Source organism: Vicugna pacos, chromosome 12 (assembly GCF_048564905.1).
Source record: "Vicugna pacos chromosome 12, VicPac4, whole genome shotgun sequence".
In the NCBI taxonomy this organism is placed as follows: Eukaryota; Metazoa; Chordata; class Mammalia; order Artiodactyla; family Camelidae; genus Vicugna; species Vicugna pacos.
Window position 1 is genome coordinate 7,076,625 of NC_132998.1, and position 21,149 is coordinate 7,097,773.

The 21,149-nt window shown below is 54.7% G+C and overlaps 3 protein-coding genes and 1 long non-coding RNA gene across 4 annotated transcripts; 3 read left to right on the forward strand and 1 right to left on the reverse strand.

The window, feature by feature from the left end:
• Positions 1-5,222: 5,222 nt before the first annotated feature.
• On the forward strand, positions 5,223-8,861 carry LOC140700050 (biogenesis of lysosome-related organelles complex 1 subunit 1). Its single transcript, XM_072972588.1, has 4 exons — positions 5,223-5,391; positions 6,111-6,183; positions 8,255-8,387; positions 8,669-8,861. Exons 1-4 carry the CDS (start codon positions 5,331-5,333, stop codon positions 8,777-8,779), a joined length of 378 nt encoding a protein of 125 aa, XP_072828689.1. The 5' UTR covers positions 5,223-5,330; the 3' UTR covers positions 8,780-8,861.
• Positions 8,862-8,881: 20 nt separating this feature from the next.
• On the forward strand, positions 8,882-12,874 carry LOC140700048 (retinol dehydrogenase 5). The gene is made up of 4 exons (XM_072972587.1): positions 8,882-10,474; positions 10,624-10,882; positions 12,111-12,274; positions 12,537-12,874. Exons 1-4 carry the CDS (start codon positions 10,165-10,167, stop codon positions 12,758-12,760), a joined length of 957 nt encoding a protein of 318 aa, XP_072828688.1. The 5' UTR covers positions 8,882-10,164; the 3' UTR covers positions 12,761-12,874.
• A 732-nt stretch (positions 12,875-13,606) lies between these two features.
• On the reverse strand, positions 13,607-16,837 carry LOC140700051 (CD63 antigen). The gene is made up of 8 exons (XM_072972589.1): positions 16,697-16,837; positions 16,018-16,094; positions 14,918-15,106; positions 14,689-14,763; positions 14,491-14,586; positions 14,246-14,383; positions 13,933-14,016; positions 13,607-13,758 (listed from the first exon to the last, which is right to left on the reverse strand). Exons 2-8 carry the CDS (start codon positions 16,081-16,083, stop codon positions 13,693-13,695), a joined length of 714 nt encoding a protein of 237 aa, XP_072828690.1. The 5' UTR covers positions 16,084-16,094; positions 16,697-16,837; the 3' UTR covers positions 13,607-13,692.
• A 1,106-nt stretch (positions 16,838-17,943) lies between these two features.
• Positions 17,944-21,149, forward strand: LOC140700052 (uncharacterized). The gene is made up of 3 exons (XR_012078267.1): positions 17,944-18,178; positions 19,504-19,700; positions 20,763-21,149. It is a non-coding gene; the product is annotated as an uncharacterized lncRNA (long non-coding RNA).

The window sequence follows — 21,149 nt, forward strand, 5'->3', positions numbered from 1 at the left end:
AGTTCGATCAACAAGGGCAGAATGAAAGGAGAAAACAAGGAAAAGACTGATCCAGGAAGAGGAAATTAAGTGGGGGGGAGGAGGGGCTGTCAAAGAAGGAGGAAGATGAGAGAGATTGGACCCTAGAGGTAGAGGAAAGGGAAGGCTGCCTCCAGCTTCCAGACCCTTCCCAGGGTACATTTCCCACCCTCAAAAAGGGAAGGGATTGGAGGAGGCAGAGTCCTGGGCCGGCCTGGGCAGGGGCTAGCTGGGGCTTTCCAGGGATGTCCCTGGGGACCGGCAGGCCTGTCCCTCTGTGTCTCCTCTCCCCATCCCCCAGGCTGAGACAAAGGCAAAGGGAGAGAGGACATTTTCCAACTCTGCTATTTATAACTCCAATCCAGAAATGGGGCCAGCAGGAGAGATAGGAAATAACTTGGCACAACTGGAACCTCGCTTGCTCCGTCTCCCCTTCCTAGTTCTCTTTCTTACCAGGTGTTGATCTTGAGTGTATCCATCTGTCCATCTTTCCCTTCTCTCTCTCATTCTCTGGTTTTGTCTCATCCCCAGCTCTATCTTTGTCCCCTGTCTTGTCTCTGTCACTTGGAATCTTTCTAGACTATTTCTCAATGTCTCTAATGTCTTCTCTACCCTTCAAACACTCCCATATTCTTAAGATTCTCTCTTCTCTCTTCCTTTCTTAAAAGCTCCCATACATGTTTTCCCTAATTCTTCTTCCCATATCCCTTTGACTCTCTTACTTCTTTGTCCAGGATTATACCAAAATAACAAACAAACAAACAAAGAGGTAGGCTCTCACTCTGCTGGCCCTGGGACAGTCCTTGCCCTGGGTAAGTTACTATACATTTGAAGGTTTGGGTCTCCATTTTTGCAACACTCCCCCTGCGGGCCTCCAGGGGACTGGCACACCTCTACACAGGTGCTATCAAGGTAATACAGCAGGCTGACCCCGAGATCCTACTTTTATTATCCTCCAGATATGCCCTCTCCATCCCTTTACTATCTCAGAGCCCAGGCAACAGATAAGAGCTAATATGAGAATGCAGAGGAGCGAAATCAGGGTAGAACCTGAAACTCTGGACTCTCAGCCCAAACATCCAACCGGGCTCAAAATGCCTTCAGAGCCCCAGCTGCCTTCTTCTCTGTCTGCACCTGCAGCTTCTGCCTCCCTCCATCTCCACTCCACCGGCTCCTGCTAAATCGGAGCCTGAAATCAGATGCCAAGAATCTGCTTCTGACCTCCTCTGCCCAAATATTTGAGAAGTCACCTCACCCGCCACAGGAGGAAGGAGCAGGAAAAAAGAGAGAGAGGCCGCCCAAAATTAGCCTGGCTATAAATAGTGGGGAGAGGGAGGGCGGGGGAGCGTGCAGGAGTCCCAGACCAGCCTGGTACATTTAGACATGTAGGTTTTCCCTAAGGGGGAAGTGAGACCAGGTTGTTGGAATGGAGAGGAATATTGGAGGTCAAGGAGGGGAATGAAGAAGCTGGAGGAATCCAGATAATGGAGGCAGCTCGATATTAGAATAAATAACCTGCCAGAGAACTTTTGTATTTGAGTCCGGAGTTTGGAAATTCATTAAGTTAAAACAAATGCTGATACCGTGTGATTCCACTCATATAACATTGTCAAAACGACAGAGCTGGAGAGATGAGGAACAGATTACTGCTCGCTAGAGGACAGAGATGGGGAGGTAGGGGGGTTAATATATAAAGATAGCACAGGGAGTTTCTTCATGGGGATGAAGAGTTCTGTATCTTGATTTTGGTGGTGGTTATTCAAACCTATATGGGAAATAAAATTGCATAGAACTACGCACACAGGCGCACACATACACGAATGAATGCTTATAAAAAAAACTGGGGGAAACAGAATAAAGCTTGTAGGCTAGTTAACAGAATTGTACCTGTGTCAGCAACCTGGTTCTGATACCGTGCCACAGTTACAGATGGTGTCACCACTGGGGGAGCTGGGGGAAGGGTACAAGGGAATGTACTGTTTTTGCAACTTCCTCTGCATCTGTAATTATTTCAAAATAATTTCAAAACATTTTAAAAATTGATAAATGTCCGGACCCAGCAAAGACTGCCCCTTGTCTGAGTGGAAGCTGAGGTTTCTCCAGCCCCTTTGTCCTTCTTCCCCTCCCTCCGGAGCCCCTATTTTCCAGCTCCCCCAGATGACACATTTTCCAGCTGCTGTGTCTAGCTTAGGAGCAAACACTTCCAGAACACACACTGCAGGGTTTACTTCTCCCTCCACCTCATCTGGCAGCAGAGCCTTGGAGTATATGTCCCAGGGCCTGCCTCTTCCTCCCCAACACACACAGCCTCAGGACTTTCTCACCCCACCCACCTCTCCAGCACTAGAGTCCTTCTGCCGGCCTCTGAATTCGGGCTGTAGCCAAAGTTCGAACTCTGGGAGTGGCTGGGAGAGAAGGAATAGAAATGTGATCGAGGGGAGTCCTTGGAGAAGTGGCTTGACCACTGTGGTCTTGGAGGATCCAAGGGAAAACCCCTTGCACCTTGGGGAGAAGGACTGGGAGGTCACTTCCCACAAGGAGCCATTCAGACTGTCTTGAGAGCCCCTTTTCTTTGAGCGTGGGCTTCATGCCAACATTTGGAACTTGGCCACACCACCAACGGCCCCCTCTTGAAGCCCAGCCAGATTTCCCAGTATGAGAAGCCTTCTCCGCTCACACCATGTCCTCCCTCAGTCCTCACCCAACCCTAACAACTCAGCAGCTTCCGGCCCTAATGCTTAGCCCAGCCAGTCAGCTTGGAGATCGCGAATTAAAGCTAACTCTGAAGGAGACCTCCAAAGAACAGGGAAATGAGTGGAGAAAAGAATTACAGAGTTGCGTTCATCCATTCTAAAAGAAAGTAATCCGGGTGGGATATTGTAAGCAGAGGTGGGCAGAAAAAGATTTCAAAGTTCAAGAGTCATTCTCCAGTTACGTATGCAGCTAGTGTCTGTCTCTACCAAAGGCAGGTGGGCACTGAGGTTAGACAGTGAGCAACAAGGGTCTAGAACAAGAGCAGGTGGAGAATGATACCAGCTGGGGTTCCCAGATACAGGGACCCATGTCCTCTGCCCAGATCTAGGGCAAAGAAACAGCCAGCGCATGGGAGAGGAGGGCGGGGCTGATGTCTGCAGAGTCCTGGCACTCTAAACACCGATTGTGAAAATGTCAGGAGGTTGTGCCAAGGAGGGTGAGGGTAATACAGCATGGGCCTGGCACTCTCCATGAGTCATCCTCTTCCCAACAGTCACAGACTCTCAGCCGAAACCCCCAACACCAACCCCCTCATTAGCCCCTGCCCCCTGTTTCACATTCTCCTTGTCACCATTCTCTGGCACCCCTTCCAACCCCTGCCTGTCTCTCCCAGCTTTGGGAGTGAGGCACCGGGCATCTTCCAATCTGCCTCTGTTTTGCTTGCTCACTGCAGTTGGAAGCTAGAGCCAGAGGGGGCGAGGACCAGGCCAGGCTGCCCTGCGATGCTCTCACTCTTCCCGCTTCTATTGATCAGCCGCTTTCTGGAGCAGAGCCTCTTCCCAACACTCCTCCTCTGCCAGGATTCCCTTCAACTGATGCCCCACAAGTACAGAGGGGCACGTGGCAGGAGACAGCGAGCCCTCCCTAAAAGTGCTTCTGGGCTCCCCCTCCTGGGGCCCCTCCCATGGAGTCTGCAGAGCAGCGCAGTGGTTACCCTGGGGATCTGGTATCAGATGGCCTGCGTCTGTGTCCTGGCTCTACTTCATTACTACACTGCTCTGTACCGCACATTCTTCCCTGCTAACTGGGGGTGACTATTACACTTCACACGATTGTTCTAGGGGTTAAATGAATTAATACATGTAAAGTGCTTGATACACAGTTAAGTACTCAGGAAATGTTGGGGAGAAAGAACACATTAAAGCATACACACATACACACGGTATCCAACACTTTTATTCAGAAGTTTTACTTTGGCACTTAATGTTCTGCTTTATGTTCCCACTTAACCATTTCACTCACTAATCTTTTGACAGCTGCTCATCTCCCAGGACTTAAGGTGCTACTCTGCAAAGAGCTGAATGACTTAATCTCCAACTGGGACTCAGAAAATTCATGAAGAATGTTTTATTCTAACTTAATCAGTATCCATTTCTTCCCCAGCCCCCACAAATAGATGTAATGAAGTCAATTTTCAATTATGTCACTGAATCACCAAGTGAGAGCATGCCAAAGTTGGAAATGGCCTTAGATATGGTTTAGCCCTGTGATTCTCACCTTGGGTGCACATTAGAATCACCTGAACAACTTTTTAAAAAAAATACCTATACTGGGGTTAATTAATTAAGTAGTCTCAGGCTAAGGTATTTCTTTTAAAACTTCCCCCAATGATTCTAATGTTTAGCCAGGGCTGAAAGTCACTGATTTAATCCAATCCCCTAATTTTAGTAGGAGAAAACCAAAATCCAGAGTGAGTAAGCAACTTGCCTGAAGTCACCCAGCATGTCAGTGCACCGTGCACCAGGAGAGATTTCGGCAACCAAGAATATGTTGGTAACGTTTATCATTGCTTCTTGTTGGGGTTAATCTCAGAAGAATTTCTCTGTAGTTCAGAAAGGTGTTATATAATTTACCTTTTACTTTGCCAGCAGCGCTTATTCTTCGCCTTAAGACTTAAGTGAGTTTGCATTCCCTGACCACAAAAGGACAGAGATGGAACTGCACGTTCACCACACGCAGCCAGCCAAATTAGCTAAGCTCCCTAGGAGGCCGCTGGAACTGCCTAAAGTGCTTCCTCTCTGCAATGATCACCCAGAGGCGAGGAACTTTGGCCGGGTGGTGAGAAGTGAGAAGGCTGGAAAAGAGCGGACAGCATTCCGTCCTAGAGGGAGGGAGCCAGGAACCAGCCAGAACTGCCAGGAGAGAAAGGCCAGGGAAGGCAAAGAATTTCAATGAGTCCTGGGAGCCTCTGCTCTCCCAACAACCGAGCCGTGATGGACAGCCTGGCAACAACAACCCTCCTGGGAGCCTGAGATTCAAAGGAGATGTGAAAAACTGGCTCTGCAATATGAATACTAAAGAAAACGTCTTCCAACACTCACTGAAAAGTGAGCCCCCAATAAAGACAAAAGCTCACCTACCACCAACCCTCTCCTAGTCCCTTCCTTCTTAGCCAAGAGCCTCGCTACCTACCACCCCACGTCTCAAAAGAAGGGCGGTTCCGGGCCTCACGTGACACTTCGGCCACGTGACCCGGGCCCCGCGGGAGCCGAGCGGCGCGTTCCAGTTCCGGGAGCCAGAGGGGGCCGGGCTTGCCCTGCCCCCAGCCCGTCGCGACCATGCTGTCCCGCCTGCTGAAGGAACACCAGGCCAAGCAGAATGAACGCAAGGAGTTGCAGGGTGAGCCCAATATGCCCCCCGCGGTTTTCTCTCCCGCATCGGCCTAGCCGCAGCCCGGAGCCTGGACCTCGAGTACCAGCCCAGATCCGGGGATGGCCGCTGGCCAGTGGTCACGGGCGTTGGGGAGAGGGAATTAGACGGAGCGTTTCTGGAAGTTCCGTTCCCCTGCTAACCGGCTCTGGTGCCTTTAGCAGCACTCTGTGCCTCTCGGCAACGCCCCCCACCTTCGGGCTCGGCGGCGTCCTAGCCCCGCCCCCTCTCGTGGAACATTGTGCCGATTGGTCCAGGGAGCCGCTAGTCCTGGAAGGGGAAGGAGCGCTCCTGGAGGGAGGAGGGTGTTGTGGACCCACCCGAGATGGGATCCTTGGAGGCTTGAAACCAGCGAGATGGGGGTGGGGTCCTTGTTTCCTGAATCCAGGCTGGGAATCCCGGAGTTACCAATCCTTAGACCGAGGTTGTGGGAAAAGAGTGCCTGGGAGTCTGGAGTCCTGGGCCCTGTCACTGACTGGTTAACATCCCTGGGTGAAGCACTTCCCGTCTCCGGGTACCAGTTTCCTCACCTCTAAAATGTCTTACAAGGTCCTTTCAGCTGTGGCACTCTGAGGTTAGTTGAGATGTTCCCACAACAAGTAGACAGCAGTGAATGAGTGGGGAGCCTTCAGCACCATCCCTCTAAAAAACGAATCTCCACTCCAATCCCTTTTCCCCCCTCCCCCTAGAGAAGAGGAGGCGAGAGGCTATCACTGCAGCGACCTGCCTGACAGAAGCTTTGGTGGATCACCTCAATGTGGGGTATGAACCTCTTCCTCTCAACACTAGCCCTCCCCCTCTCACCAGGTTTAGACACTGATAGGATCTGGCCCTCAGACGCTCTTGAGAGGATGAGATGTTCCACTCATTCCCCTGCCCTTCCCCCACTCAGCCTAACTTCATGGAGAGAGGCTTGAGTCAGCTCTGACCCCTAACATTGGGCAGGGAGAAGCAGCTGTAGCGGTTGGAGAGGCAGCCACATCCCCCCTCCCCACAATATCTTCCCTGGTGCTCACAACTTGAAGCCATCTGGTCACCTCCCTTCACCCCTCCAAGTCCAGCTGTCACTTCCAGCGGGAGGGAGAGCACCATCCTTCACCAAAGCTTACCACCCTCTCCTCCTCCACCTCCCGCCCTCCTGCAGGCCTGGGAAGCAGCTGGCAGGAAAGAGATGGCACAGCTGGTGAGGGTAAGGGCAGAACCTATGCCAGGAGCCACCACAGAGCCAGGCTGTCGCTTCCCTTCCTTCTGAGTCTCCAGAAACCACCCCTTGCCCCAGTCCTAAAGGAGGATGCCAGTAACAGCCAAAGACTTGGGAAAGAGCAGAGAATATTGTCTCTTGACCCTGAGTGACCCAGAAGAGTACAGAGATGATGATGTGATAGGCCAGGCTGTCTACTGGGAGAAAGGAGGCAGTGCAATGCCTTCCACTGCAGGGCAAGGAGAATAGCTTGGTTGTGAATCCAGAGACTGAGTCACCCAAGTGAGCCATGCAGGGGCTGTCATCTTCATTGCTCATCTCTGGGTAGGATTAGAGGGAGAGAAGCCTGTGGTCGGGGCCTCTGATCTCCCTCCCCTGCAGGCCTCTCCCTTCACGCAGTGTGAGTGAGAGAAGCAGGAGGTCAGCAAGGAAAACCGGGATGTCAGGAACTCCCAGGGGAATGTTGAAGCACTGCGAGCCCCTCCTATGGGTGTTTCAGCTCGAACACCACCCCCTACCGAGGCCAGCTCTCCCGAAGAGGAGGGACAGGGTCTGCCCCACCTCCCACATTGGCGCCTCCTGGGCTCTGCTGGGAGGTTGGCCCAGACTTCTCCCGCTTCTCTTCCTTCGCTGGGCGCCACCCCACTTTCAGCTTAGAGGGCAGCTAAGCCAAAGCCAGATTAGAAAGGGTTTTGTGTCACTGCCCACGGCTCCTCTCATTCCCCGGAAAGGAAAACAAAGGCTCGGTCTATCCCAGCCCCTGTCAGGTGTCCTTCCTACTCTCTGGGTCCCCCCATCCCTTGCCCCCTCCAGCCCACACAGATTCCAGCGGGTGGAGGCACCGGATGTGGAGTCTCCCAGCTGACCTCAAGCTTTGGGGTGGGCAGGGAAAGATTCAGCAGCCAATAAGGGAGAACAGTTACTGCAGGGGCTAGGGGGACCGGACAGAGGGTTGGGGACACCAGCCTCAGGGCAGTGATGTAACTGGAGTCAACCATGATTGAGGAGAAAAGAGAAACCATTGCCTAGAGCAGAAGGGAGAGAGAAAGAGATCGCTGGTCTGTGTGGGCGAGAGGAGAAGGGTTGGGAGAGAGACTGAGGGCCAAGAAGCAGCCCCTGGGACATCTTCTCTTGACCCTGAGTTCCTGGGGAGGGGGTTGCTCTCCATCCCACCCCAGATTCAGGGAGGGGCCCAATTTCCCTTCTCAACTTCTTGCACAGATCCCTGGCCTTCCGATCACTGCCAGATGTTTCCCTGCTGCTGGATTTTCCCAGCTTCCCCACGCCCCTTTTTCCCTCCCAGCTTCTTCCTCGGGGATGTCTTTCCCCCCAGGTTAACCCTCCCTTCTCTCACCCAGCTTCAGAAACTCCTTTCGGGGGTAGGAGATGGGATGTTTCTAGTCAGCTCCCGGCTAGGCTCTCCTGGGAATCCTGGGAGCGGGAGGAGGGAACCGGGTTCATTTGCATGAACTGATTGGTAGTCATTTGCCTCACATCCAAGGATAGCCAAAATCACAAAGTCTTCTCCAGCCTGGTTCCTGGCTGGCCTCCCACTTTGCAGTGGAGTCTTAGTCCTGGAGACCGCTCCCCTCCAGCTGGGGGAGTTGACTTCCTCCCTCCTCCAACCTTCAGTGTGGCCCAGGCCTACATGAACCAAAGAAAGCTGGACCATGAAGTGAAGACCCTACAGGTCCAGGCTGCCCAGTTTGCCAAGCAGACAGGCCAGTGGATCGGGATGGTGGAGAACTTCAACCAGGCGCTTAAGGTGGGCCAAGCTTCTTACATCACCAGCCTCCTCATGGGCCCCCATTGGCTGCCTCCAACGGGGTCACCTCAGGCCTGGGGTTAAGGAAGAAGTGGGAATGTTCCTAGAAACCCCAGAAGTCTTTGGCCCCAGTGTCACAGAAGCTAGAGAAAGAGGTAAAAGCAGCTGGTGGGTCCAGGTAAAGCCTTTTCTAGGGGATTAATGAGAAGTGCCCCCATCCATCCCCTAGAGCCACACTCCACCCACCCTGACTCCCAGGCTTCCACCCCCTCCCTTCCCAGGAAATCGGAGATGTGGAGAACTGGGCTCGGAGCATCGAGCTGGACATGCGCACCATCGCCACCGCACTGGAGTATGTCTACAAAGGGCAGCTGCAGTCTGCCCCCTCCTAGCCCCCATCTCCCCCACTCCTCTTGCCTCCCCTAGTGGGGCAGGAGGGAGGCTGACAGGCCATGAATAAAACCCAAGCCTCCATTTCTCTGTGTTTGTCTCAAGGAGCTACTGGCTAGAGGGTGGGAATGGAAGGCTCGACGTCTCTTTCCCTAAGAGTCAGGTACCTTCCTCTTACAGTCAGCTCTCTTTTCCTCCTTGGGCCTGGGACCTGTGCAGAGGGTGGGAGTTTCCCACACCTCCCCAGAGAAGAGCTGTGGGCCCACTTTTCAGTTCAGCAGAGAAGCAGGACTGGGAGCCAGCCTGGTCCCAGCTCTGGCTCTCTGCCTCTCCACGTGTTCGTGGCCTCCCCAGCCTGGTGCTAAGCAGTGTCATGAGTCTGGGCCTGGTGGGAGATTAACTCTTGGGTGTGGGATCACTTCAGGGCAGGGAAGGAGGGGGGATGACAGGTCCAAGGTCACCAACAGAGAGGGGCAGCTGCCATCCTTGACCGATCTGTCCCCTCTTGAGAATCCACAACAAAGGTAGTGAGGAACCCCAGCTGGACTAGACGGCCAAGAAGAGGGCCCGGGCACTGCCGGCCTGTGCCAAGCGCTGGCTTCAGCCCGCAGGCTCCAGCTCCCCCAGCCTGTCCTCCCCGCCCTCCCCCACCCCACATGCACTTAATACTCTGGCACCCAGTCCACCTGCTGTGGACTTGGCCTTAGCTGTAGCTAGTGTGGAAGCCTGGAAAGACTGGGAGCAGAGTTTCTCAAGCAAAGCAAAAGCAGCAGCATCAGGTGTTGCAGTACCTGCTAGCTTTCCCCGCAGGAGGTAAGCGAGGTGCCGGGAGCCCGGGTGGGGAGAGGGCGGTGCTGGGAGACTAGGAAGATACTCACATACTGAGAACTCAGAGCCTAAAGCTTTCAGTGTGCTCCCTCACACTTTATCCTCTGATTCTCCACAGCTCTCAGGCGGGCAAGGAGGGTGTTAGCCCCACTTGGTAGATGAGGAAACAGGTTCAGAGACACAGTGATCTGATTAGCCTCACACAGTAAGTTTGGAGCCCCCGGGACTAACATGCAGGGGCCCCATACATGTTTCTAAAACCAAGGCCCCGCTGTTTAGCAGGAGGTAAGAGGTGACAGCAAACAAAGTCCCTCTGTTCCCGTGAGGCAGGTCTGCACACAGACCGGCTCACAGATACAGGCTCTGCCCAGATCTTTGCTCTACTGAGATAAGCCATAGTTTGCAAGTTACCTGCCAAGCAGGTAATTTCTCAGTCCGTTCAAATCAGAGACTTCCAGCCAGGGAGGATATTAGTGGCGAGGGCCTGAGGACTGGAGTCAACTAGCACGCCCTCCTGCCCAGCCTCGGCTGCCACCTGCAGGTCATTTGGGCTCTGGCCATGTGGCTTCCTCTGCTGCTGGGAGTCTTGCTCTGGGCAGCGCTCTGGTTGCTCAGGGACCGGCAGAGCCTTCCCGCCAGCGATGCTTTCGTCTTCATCACCGGCTGTGACTCGGGCTTCGGGCGGCTCCTGGCACTGAGGCTGGACCAGAGAGGCTTCCGGGTCCTGGCCAGCTGCCTGACCCCCTCAGGGGCAGAGGACCTACAGCGGGTGGCCTCCTCCCGCCTCCACACCACCTTGCTGGATGTCACTGATCCCCAGAGTGTCCAGCGTGCAGCCAAGTGGGTGGAAACACACGTTGGGGAAGCAGGTGAGTACGGCTGGGGCCCCAGGACTGGGCGGGGTGTAAGATGTGCACTCGTGGGGCTACGTGGGGAGGAGCGTGCTCAGGTGCTCCCAGAAAGGAGAGGGGCCCTTGGAAGGCCTCACCCACTCCGTGCCTGTCTCTTCTCCCCACAGGGCTTTTTGGTCTGGTGAACAATGCTGGTGTGACTGGTATCATCGGGCCCACACCTTGGCAGACACGGGAGGATTTCCTTCCGGTGCTGAATGTGAACACACTGGGTCCCATTGGGGTCACCCTTGCCCTGCTGCCCCTGCTGCGTCAGGCCCGGGGCCGGGTGGTCAACATCACCAGCGTCCTGGGTCGCCTGGCAGCCAATGGAGGGGGCTACTGTGTCTCTAAGTTCGCCCTGGAGGCCTTCTCTGACAGCCTGAGGTGAGGGGTGCAGGGCCCCGGCTCCCAGCCCCAGGGCAGCCCCACAAGCGAACTAGCCTCTGCCCTGCAGAGGGTGAGCACAGCCTGGTGGAATACTTAAGAGACAGGTTAGGGCTCGACCTCGTGGGCCCAAATTCCAGCCTTCTCCCACGCGAGCTTGGTGACTTTAGTCGGTTACTTCTCTTTACCCCCGAGTGTTCCTCTGTTAAATCCGGATGAGACCTGCCTCATGGGTGTTGAGTGAAGTGAGACACATGTGAAACCCAAAAATGCCCCCAAAAGCCTGCTCTCATTATTAGTGTTGTTAATAACAACTACTCATGATGAGCTAGTACCTTCCCATGACACTTTCTCCCAAAAATATGGGAAGGGTTGGTATTAACAGACACCCTTAGGGTAACATGACTTACTCAAGCCCACAATAGTGGGAGCCCTGGCACCCCAGGTCTGCTAGCCTACAGAGCCCGGTCATTACATCCTCCTGCCCCTCATCTTTAGACAGTAATGTTCAAAGTCCCATGACAGCACAGGGGAGACTGGATGAGGGGCAGGGCCTGAATTTGGAGCAGAAGTTCAAGTCCCCCAAGCCAAGCCCACCTTCTGAAGGAAGCCTTCAATACATCAATATAGTAAATACACCAATATCTACTTTGGTCCCTATCCTTGTTTTTTCATTTTCCAATCGGCATCACAGAACACAGACTTTATACTTGGACTTCTGCAATCCGTGCCGGGTATCCCCAATTTCCCCCAGCAAATGCCAGCACTTGGGACACAGCCCAGTGTTTTGGGCGCTAGGGAGCGGGGCTCTTCCAGGACAGAAGTTGGCACATTGTGGTTCTCTCCTCAGATCTCACCAGCTGCCTACAAGCTAATAATGGTTTTTATGTTTTTTAATGGTTACTTTGTAAGTGGTTATATAAGTACCTACGATTTATCATTAATTATAGACCTAGTGCCAAAAATATTTACTATCTGGCCCTTTAAGAAGTTTGCTGGTCCCTGTTCTAGATGCTCTAGAAGAGAAGACAAAGGAAAACAAACCTCTAAAATACCTCCTTCCCTGTGCCCTCTTTGCCCCGCCCCAGGGCAGCAGGGATGTCCCTTCCTGTCAGGACCCCTGTCCCTGGTCGGTGACACTTTCCCATCTTAGCCCTCCCACCCGTCCCTGAAGGTCTTCTCCCTATAAAAGCAAGAACCCAGAAACCTCCCTCTGCCCCCATTCCAGGCGGGACGTGGCTCCTTTTGGGGTACGAGTCTCCATCGTGGAGCCTGGCTTCTTCCGAACCCCTGTGACAAACCTGGAAAGTTTAGAAGATACCCTACAGGCCTGCTGGGCACGGCTACCTCCAGCCACAAAGGCCCTCTACGGAGAGGCCTTCCTCACCAAGTGTGAGTAGCTGGGCCCAAAGGCCAGGCCTGCACTGGCCTGCTGGGAAGCGGTGGGCAGGGCGATCAGGGAGGGGGTGAGGGGGAACGGGATGCCATAGGAGAACACCCAGGCCGTGTGCAACCTGCCCACACCCCAAACTGGGGAGGGGACCAAAGACCCCCTCACCTCTGCTGGGCAACAGCCCCAGGACCCAGGAGATAGGGTCTGAGGTGGGCTGGAACGGGACAGGGACACTGATTACAACCGTCCCCTGGGCTGCAGATCTGAAAGTGCAGCAGCGTATCATGAACCTGATCTGTGACCCAGACCTGACCAAGGTGAGCAGGTGCCTGGAGCACGCCCTGACTGCCCGTCACCCCAGAACCCGCTACAGCCCAGGCTGGGACGCCAAGCTGCTCTGGCTGCCCGCCTCCTACCTGCCAGCCAGCCTGGTGGATGCTGTGCTCACCTGGGTCCTTCCCAAGCCTGCTCAGGCAGTCTCCTGAATCTAGCCCTCCTGCAAGAGATTGTTTTTCAAAGCAAGGACTTTGATTTATTTCTGTCCCCACCCTGTTACTGTCTGGTGCCTGGCACAAAACAGCCACTCAATAAATGTGTATTATTCGAAACAAAACAGAAATACTGTAGGTGATTTGAAATGAAGGTGCTCAGTGAGAGACTGACCTCACTTAACTCCACTAACCTAAGCTGACATCCCCTAGGGTCTCTGGCCTGTTTAGTACCTGCAAAACAACCAGCCCCGCTGGGGGGCGCAAGGGGACAACACCACAGCTGGCAGTGATCTTTAACGCGGCACCTGAAGGAGTGGCCGCCAGAGGGCACTGTTGGATGTTTCCTTTATTTTCTATGGAGTAAGTGTTGAAATTCAGTGGCCTGGGAATGAAGGAGTGGGGAGGTGGTGAAGAGGGGTCAGGGCCAAACTAGGTGGTCTCCAGGGAGAAAAAAGGCAAAACCCTCTTAAATTCTACTAGCGAAAGTAAGGAGGATGGATACTGGCCCCACAGGTATAAAAGCAACCTGTCACCACCCTGAAAGAAGCCATGCAGAAGGTGGCTTCACAAACCCTTCAGCACTGAGCCTGGCAACATGAGACTGGGAGACAGGGAGCGGAGGCCTCAGCCTCCTCCAGATCCCCACTTCCACTTCCAGCCCAACTCATGCCTTCAGCCCAGGTCTTGTCCCAACACCCGCCCCTACTCACCCACCAACCCAAGATAGGCCTGCTTTTCCCAGAAGTGCAAAGAGAACAAGGTCCCAGAGGACAACATGGATGAGCAGAGGGACAGGACAAAGCATCACTCTTTAAGACAAACTGAGACTCTCTCTTTTCGGTCTAAAAAATAATCCGTTTAATGGAAAAACCTGGAGTATATGACTCCACTCCCCCTGGATGAGGGGGCTGAACAGACCAGACCCCCTACATCACCTCATAGCCACTTCGGATACTCTTCACCAGACAGCAGGCAAAGACAATGCCCAGGATCTAGAAGGAAAAGATAAGAGAAGGGGTGAAGAGGAGTCAGAGCAGCAAGGCACCCTGGACCCATTCAAGAGACCCCAGACACAAACAGGGCTCCCCACCCCCTCCCCTGGGCCAGTGCCTCCTGCTCAGCGCCCTCCCACTGCCGCGTTCCCAGATGCCCCAGGGCACTTTCACCTCCACAAAAGCAATGCCCAGAGCTGCTGCAGCTGCCACCAGCACGTTGCTCCTCAGCCAGACCCCAATCTTCTCCACGCAGCCCTGAAGGGTGGCAGGCACACCATCAGAGACTTCCCACCTCCTTCCCCGGACCACCTGTCTCCCCCATGCTCTGTACCTTTCACCCTACCCAAGCATCCCCAGATTCCCTCCATCCCTGACCCCCAACTTCCCAGAGTACCAACCCTCTCCACCAGCACCCGGGTTGCTCCTGCCTCCTGAAATACTTCCCAGGTTCCCCGAGTCCCAACGACCTTGGCCTCCTCCCTACCTGGGTATGGATCGCCTTCACGTTGAAATCGGTCCCACAGCCCTGAGTGACATTGACACAGCAGGAGTCAGGGACTCGCTTGGCCGTGAGAAGGATCTTCTCCCAATCTGTGTAGTTAGCCGCCCCGCAGCACTCAAACTAGGGGAGAGGAGAGATATGGGGAAGAAGGTTGTTAAGTGAACTTCCATCTTCAACATGGAGATGAGACTTCCTCCCTTACCCCTGCTCCCAGCAACTCTACTCACCTTTTCTTGCATCCTGTCCAGGATCAATGCTGTGTCGTTGTTTTTCGTATAATTCTGCATCTGCTGCTGGAAGTTTTTATTAAATTCTGACCTCACCTGGGAGTAGGGAGAAGCATTGTTGAAGCCAGAATTCAGAGCACCTGGATCCCAGAGCAACCAGGCCTCTGAGGCAAGGTCCTCCCCTTATTCTCTGCTTACCTTGTCTCTAAACACGTAGCCAGCAATGGCCGCAGCCAACTCCACCAGCATGATAAGAGACAGCAAGATGGCAAACTGCAGCAAAGGACAGGAGTCAGGTCTGGAGTCTGGGTGAGAGGGGCCTGCCAGTCTCAGGAACATTCACAAAGGTTTCCCTCCCCCACCCACCCTCCAGAGAAATGCCCTTCTGGCAGTGCCAGGCACCCACACTGGCCTGTACCCCACTCACCGTCACCATAAGACAGTAGTTCTCCTTGCAGGTCCCACAGCAGCCCACAAAGGCCACCAGGAAGAGGAAGGCACCCACTGTAATGATGACCACGGGCAATAGGGAGCCAGGGGTGGCCCCCTGGGTAATGGTCTGATTCAGGACAAGCTGGACCCCTACACCCACGGCGATCAGTCCCACTGCACAGGCCTGCAAGGAGGGCAGGTCAGGATTCAGAAGACCCAAACACCATCAGGCCTCCACAATGAAGGGCGACATGTGCACCCAGGACATGGCCAGAACCCCCATCCCAGAGAAACAGATTCTCACACCTCCAGGAAACTTTTGACTGTGGGGGAGGAGTCTGGGAAATTGTTCAAGGCTCTCAGAGAGAAGGCAGTCAGCAACCACGCCTTCCTTCAAGCAGCAACTCACCAAACACAAAAAGAGAAGTTCCCAGAAAGCCTTGACCCCAGGGCACGAATTCCCACCAGTAAAACTTCCTAAAGGTAGGCCTCTTCCTATGAGCCTGTAGGGCTCCCAGAACTGCCCTCTCACTACCCTCCAATCCCACCACATCATCATCAGCTGTGACTAGGCCAGAGCGAAGAGAGGAGAAAAAGGGGGTAAGAGGTTCTGCCCCTCCCTGCACGAACAGTAGCCTCTCAGGCCAGAAGGCCAGGGCAGAGCAATTGAGGTGGGCAGAGCCCTTCCCCACCCCCGAGCAGCCCAGCGGACAGGGAAGAGGAGGTGGAGGGGGAGCCGGCTCTATAGAGGAGGAGCGGACGGGCACCCCGTGGCCTGGCGATAGCATCAGGCGGTTGGCTGGTTGCCCCACTGCCCCGTATCACAAGAGGTTGGGTCACCCGACAGGAAGGGCCAGAAGGGGTTGTGGCGAGGGTGCTGAGCACCCGGGCCGGCCATTCTCAGTCCAGACCAGCCTCAGAGGTCCCTGAAAACTGGAGGAGGGGATGGCCGTGCTGTCCTCGGTCGTTCCTCGGCTCTCCTGCTACATCTGGTCTCCAGCTGCCTTCATTCTTGATCCCTCAGCCCTCACCACTCCGGGCCAGGTCTCCCCGCACCCCGCCAGCGCGCCCTCGCCGTCCCCGCTCCTCACTCACGCAAAAGGCCAGCAGGAGAACGTAGAGCAAGAACTTGACACATTTCATTCCTCCTTCCACCGCCATGACTGCCTGGCCTGGAGCAGAGGGGAGGGCAGGGGGATGAGAACTGGCCGAGGGGGGATCTTGGCTCCGGAGCAGTCTGCCGGCCCTCGAGACCTTCCCTGCGCGGCCCCCATTCCCGGCCCCTCCCACCCGGAAACCCGCGGTCAGATCCACGTCTCCCAGCCCCCTCTTCTCCCCGCAGGAGAGGGGTGGGGGCGCCCGCCGCCCAGCCCGAACCCCGCCCCGCCGCCGCCGAGGCCCGGGACCGAGCAGAGGGCGAGGTCAAGGGCCAGGGTCTGACGCCCACCCTCGGCCAGCCGGGCCCCAGGCGTTGAACACCCTCACCCCACCCAACCAGCCTGGAAAAACGGACCTCAGCCCCAGCCGGACCCCAGGCCACTTTCCCCTAGGCTCTGACCACCGCCAAAAATAAATGCAGCCGGCATCCCCACCCCACCGCGCCCGAGCCTCCGGAACTTTCCAAAGTTGCAAAGTTACGAGGGCCTCAGGAGCGGCGGGGGAGCGCGGCGGATCTTCCGAGGCCCGGGGGTAGCCCACGAGCGGGAAGCTGCCGGCGATCCCCACCACCCTACCCTACCCCACGCCGAAGCCGGCGCGGGCCCCGCGGCCTCACCTGGGCTCCCCGAGGCTGTGCGCTGCTCTCCTGCCGCGGCTCAGGGGCTCTCTAGCTGCGCCCCCCGGCTCTGGCCCCGCCCGGCTCCGGCCCCGCCCCGGCTCCAGCCACAGCCCCCTCCCCCGTCGCCTCCCCGCCGAGTGGCCGCCAGCCTCCCTCATGTGACGCGGGAACAGCTGCGGCCTGAGTCACCCGGCCCGCGTGGGGAGGGCCGAGCCCCCTGCCCAGTCAAGACCATGTGGCCCCTGCCCGGAAGACAGCGCCCACCCCCGCAAAGGGCAGGACCTCAGGGTGCCGGGGGCCCCGCTGGCGCCCCCAGCCCCATGCCAGCTGAGGGTAGGAGAGCGCGACGGAGCGCCGCCTGATTCTTCTGGCTCAGGGAAGCAGAGGAGGCATGTGAGAGCCAGAGGAGGGACGAGCGGCCCAGAGTTATCCTTTGAGCGCCGGGTCCGGGCCGCAGAGTTCAGGCAAGGTGACAAGATGGTCTCCTCACCCTCCACCCACAGCCCACTCCCTCTCGCTCCAACTCGGTTCCAGCCCCCAACCCCTTCCCCGAGTCAGCAGAGGGCGCTGTTGGATCTCTGGGATCGGGTGGGGCCTGAATAAACACTGTCAGAAAGTCCCTGGCCTCACGTCTTGGGAGTCCCCCAAAGTTCTAGAGTAGGTGTTCCCATCCCTCTCTTAGTCCCTTCTCCATTTTCTGGGACTCAAGAGTAGTGAGCTGAGAAGTGGAGGAAGCCCTTCTCAGAACCATCCCACGCAGTCAATCATGACGCGTCAGAGTTAGGTCCCTCCCTCTGGGGGAGGATTGCGGAGGTCGCTCCCACCGCTTGCTCATAGATCAGCCTTCAGAGGCCTGGGCGAGGGCACTGAGGCAGGCAGGCATCTATCTTCTGGGTCTTCCCCTCCCATCCTAGGGGACAGCCCAGAGGGCAAAGCCAGGAGAGGACTGGAAGCTCAGGGCGTGGGCTCAAGCTGCCTCCCTCCCGGTGGGCCATGGTCGTCCCCAGAAGGAGCTGTGTGAACAGGCAGGGGCAGTACGAACAACCACACTCCTGCCCGCCCAGCCTGGACCCCACACCTTAGGTTCTTCTGGTCCTGCCTGAAGAACCATTTCCTGAGCTTTGGTGTGTGTACGCAAAGGCGGAAAGAAACTGTAAGAGCAAAAGGAAGAAGATCTGGGCTGGGCTGAGAACCAGTTTCCAGACCACAACCTTCCAGCGAGACACACCAAGCCCTAGCGGACCTTGCTCCCTAGTTAGCCCCGCAGGCAGACTGTGGAGGAGGAGCAAAGATGCTGAAGAAAGAAGTATCCAACCGTTTCTGCCAGGCATGTGCTAGGCTCAGGGGCAGCGAGGCGAGGAGGACTGTGGCCCTCTCCTCTGCCTGCAGACAGAGCCCACACTGTAAACAGAGGCACTCCCCAGAGCCAGACAGCTGCACGAACTCAGGGAGGAAGAAGAAAAAACTGATTTCACAGAGGTGAGTGGTGCTCTCCAAGGTGACCTGAGAGAATAAAAGGGCAAATGCTCAGTTCCAGGGACAAGGAAAGGGCAAAGTATAAAAAAGAGTAGTTTTAAAAGCCCATGGCATGAGCAGAAGACCTAAATAGGCATTTGTCCAAAGAAGACATTGGCAATAGGGGGAGGGTATAGCTCAGTGGTAGAATGTGTGTTGAAATAATAACATAAATAAATAAATAAATAAATAAATAAATAAGCCTAATTACCTCCCCCCCTGAAAAAGAAGACATACACACGGCCAACAGGAACATGAAAAATGCTCAACAGCACTAATTATTAGAGAAATGCAAATCAAAACTACAATGGGGTATCACCTCACAGCTGTCAGAATGGCCATTACCAAAAAGTACAAATAATAAATGCTAGAGAGGGTGTGGAGATTCCTATTTTGTTGGTGGGAATGTAAAATTGGTGCAGCGACTATGAAAAACTAAAAATAAGAGTTACCATGTGATCCAGCAATCCCACTCCTGGGCATGTATCTGGAAAAGATGAAAACTCTAATTTAGAAAAGACACATGCACCCCAATGTTTATACAAACACTATTTACAATAGCCAAGTCACGGGAGCAGACTTAATGTCCAGCAACAGATGACTGGATAAAGAAGATGTGGGGTGTGTGTGTGTGTGTGTGTGTGTATGTGTGTATATATATATGTGTGTGTATATATATATATATATACATATACACACATACACACATACCTGAAGCTAACACAACATTGTAAATCAACTATATCAATTTTTAAAAAAAGTCCACGGTAGGTTGGGGTTGGCTGACTCACAGGGCTCAGAAAGGATGTGGTGACAGATGAACAAGGGGGAAGGTGGTCTGAAGTCAATATGAAGAAACTTTGGACACGTAACCACCAAGTATAATTGCCTGAACAAACCAACTGTGAAAGACATTTTGGGAATAACTGGGCAGGATGTGAATATAAGCTGAGGATTAGACATGAGAAAAATTATTTTGTTAGCTCTGATGATAATATAGGAAAATTACCCTTTTTTTTTTAAAAAAACTCTCTTGAACCATCTCTTTTTTTCGAGAAGGTTAGACCTGGGGTAGGGTGACAAGCAAGCACAAACCCAGGGCAGAGCTGGCTCCCCAGACAACCCAGAGAGGAGCAGCTGTGCCAGGGACACCCTCTGTGCTGCAGCACAGCCAGGGAGGGCTGCGGCCAGGGAGAGGGGGAGAGGAGAGCAAAGATGGACACTGTGTGTCTTAGAGACTGTCATCTCACCTCAGTACTGACCAGAGTACTGACACTGCATCCCTTCAGGTGCCATGAGGTAAGAAGCCATTCTTCCTAGAGTGATCGCGTGTGCTTCCAGCTTCCTCAGCCTCAACCCTACTCTTAATCAGACTCCAAGATCAATCTTGGCTGCAAACTTCACTGGTGAGCAGGGAGAAGCCGCCAGCAATGGACAGCTCCACCTTTTCTCATGGCTCAGCCTGTGGAGGACTTTGCTCTCTCAGGTATGGTTGCTGGTCTTGGAGAGACTCCTGGAGAGGCGAGGGCAGCTGCAGCTCACAGACCTTGGTGGCAGGCATATTGGGGGGCACTCAGCCATGTGAACACCCCTGGAGGCTGATGTCTTGAATTCAATTACTCTATTTTTTAAAGATGCATACTAAAGTATTGAAGGGTGAAATGTCATATCTGTAATTTACTTTGGAATAGTTCACAAAACAATAAATGAGGCAGAAGGAAGACAGTCTGGGTGATAGACTATTGAGATGGCTCTGCTGAATGTGTTCTAGAGCAATGGGGAGTGCTGGGAAGTCACTGAGAGGGTTATCTTGGGGTTGGGATTGGGCCGACCTTGGAAGGAGGATGAATGAATGCCTGGGGGGGAGGTGGACCATCACTGCCACGTCCAAGGGAGAACTGATGAAGGCCAGGACCATGGAAATGAGCGAAAATCCTTGGAAAGGCCTTTCAGAGGGCCAAAGGACAGGGTGAATGCTTACCCGCAGGAGGGGGAGAGGAAGTGGGAAGAGTTGGCGATGGCTCCGAGCTTCCAGACCTGGGCACCCAGGGGAGGAGGTGGCGGTCACCCAAGGCAGGAGACCCATAAGGGGCAGCCAGGTGGCAATGTCTCACCTGGAGTTGGGGATGTGAAATTCAGAGGAGAAGAGCAGTCAGACTAAAGATAAAAAGTGATATCTAAATCCATAGATGAGTGAGGGCCAGAGCAAGAGAAGAAAACAGAGGCAGAGTTTCAGGAAACCGTTATGTTTCAGGAACATGGGGGAGGGGTGAGTAGCAGTAAAGGGGCTGAAAGGGAAAGGGAGCCGCAGGGCCAGACCCCTCACTTTACCAGGCACCATCCTGGGCGCTTATAGCTATGAGCTCATTTACGCCTCACCGCAACCTGGCAGGGTCTGTACGACTTGTCCTGTTTTAGAGATGAGGAAACTGAGGCTCGGAGACAGGAAGTGACATGCCCGGAGTCCAAGCCAGTAAAGGGCTATGTTTGGACTTGAACCCAGATCTCTGGGGGTTCCAAAGCCCATGGTTTTTTCTCTCTCTCTCAGACACGAAGAGAAAAGAGAACTTCAGGACAAGAGGAGGGGACAGTGGTCAGAAGCGCTGAGAAGCAAGAGAAGGCCACTCGATGGGGTGGCCTCCAGCCCAGTGTCCGGACAGGATCCCAGGATCCGGAGCACCTGCCAGTCCTGAGGAGGGATCCAGGCGGGCAGGGGCGGAGCTGAGGTGAAGGTCATGGGAGTGGGACCCTCCCACCGGGGAACAGCTGGAAGCAAACTGTGGCCAGTGCAGGGTAGTGGCAGCGGCGTGGTCACACAGTGGGAGAGAAAGAACGGGGCCAGGAGACCCCGGAGAACAGACCCGTGTGGAGTTGGAGGAGGAGGGCAAGGAAGGCCCACTCCTGGTCAAGTTCATAGAGACAGAGAGTAGGGAGG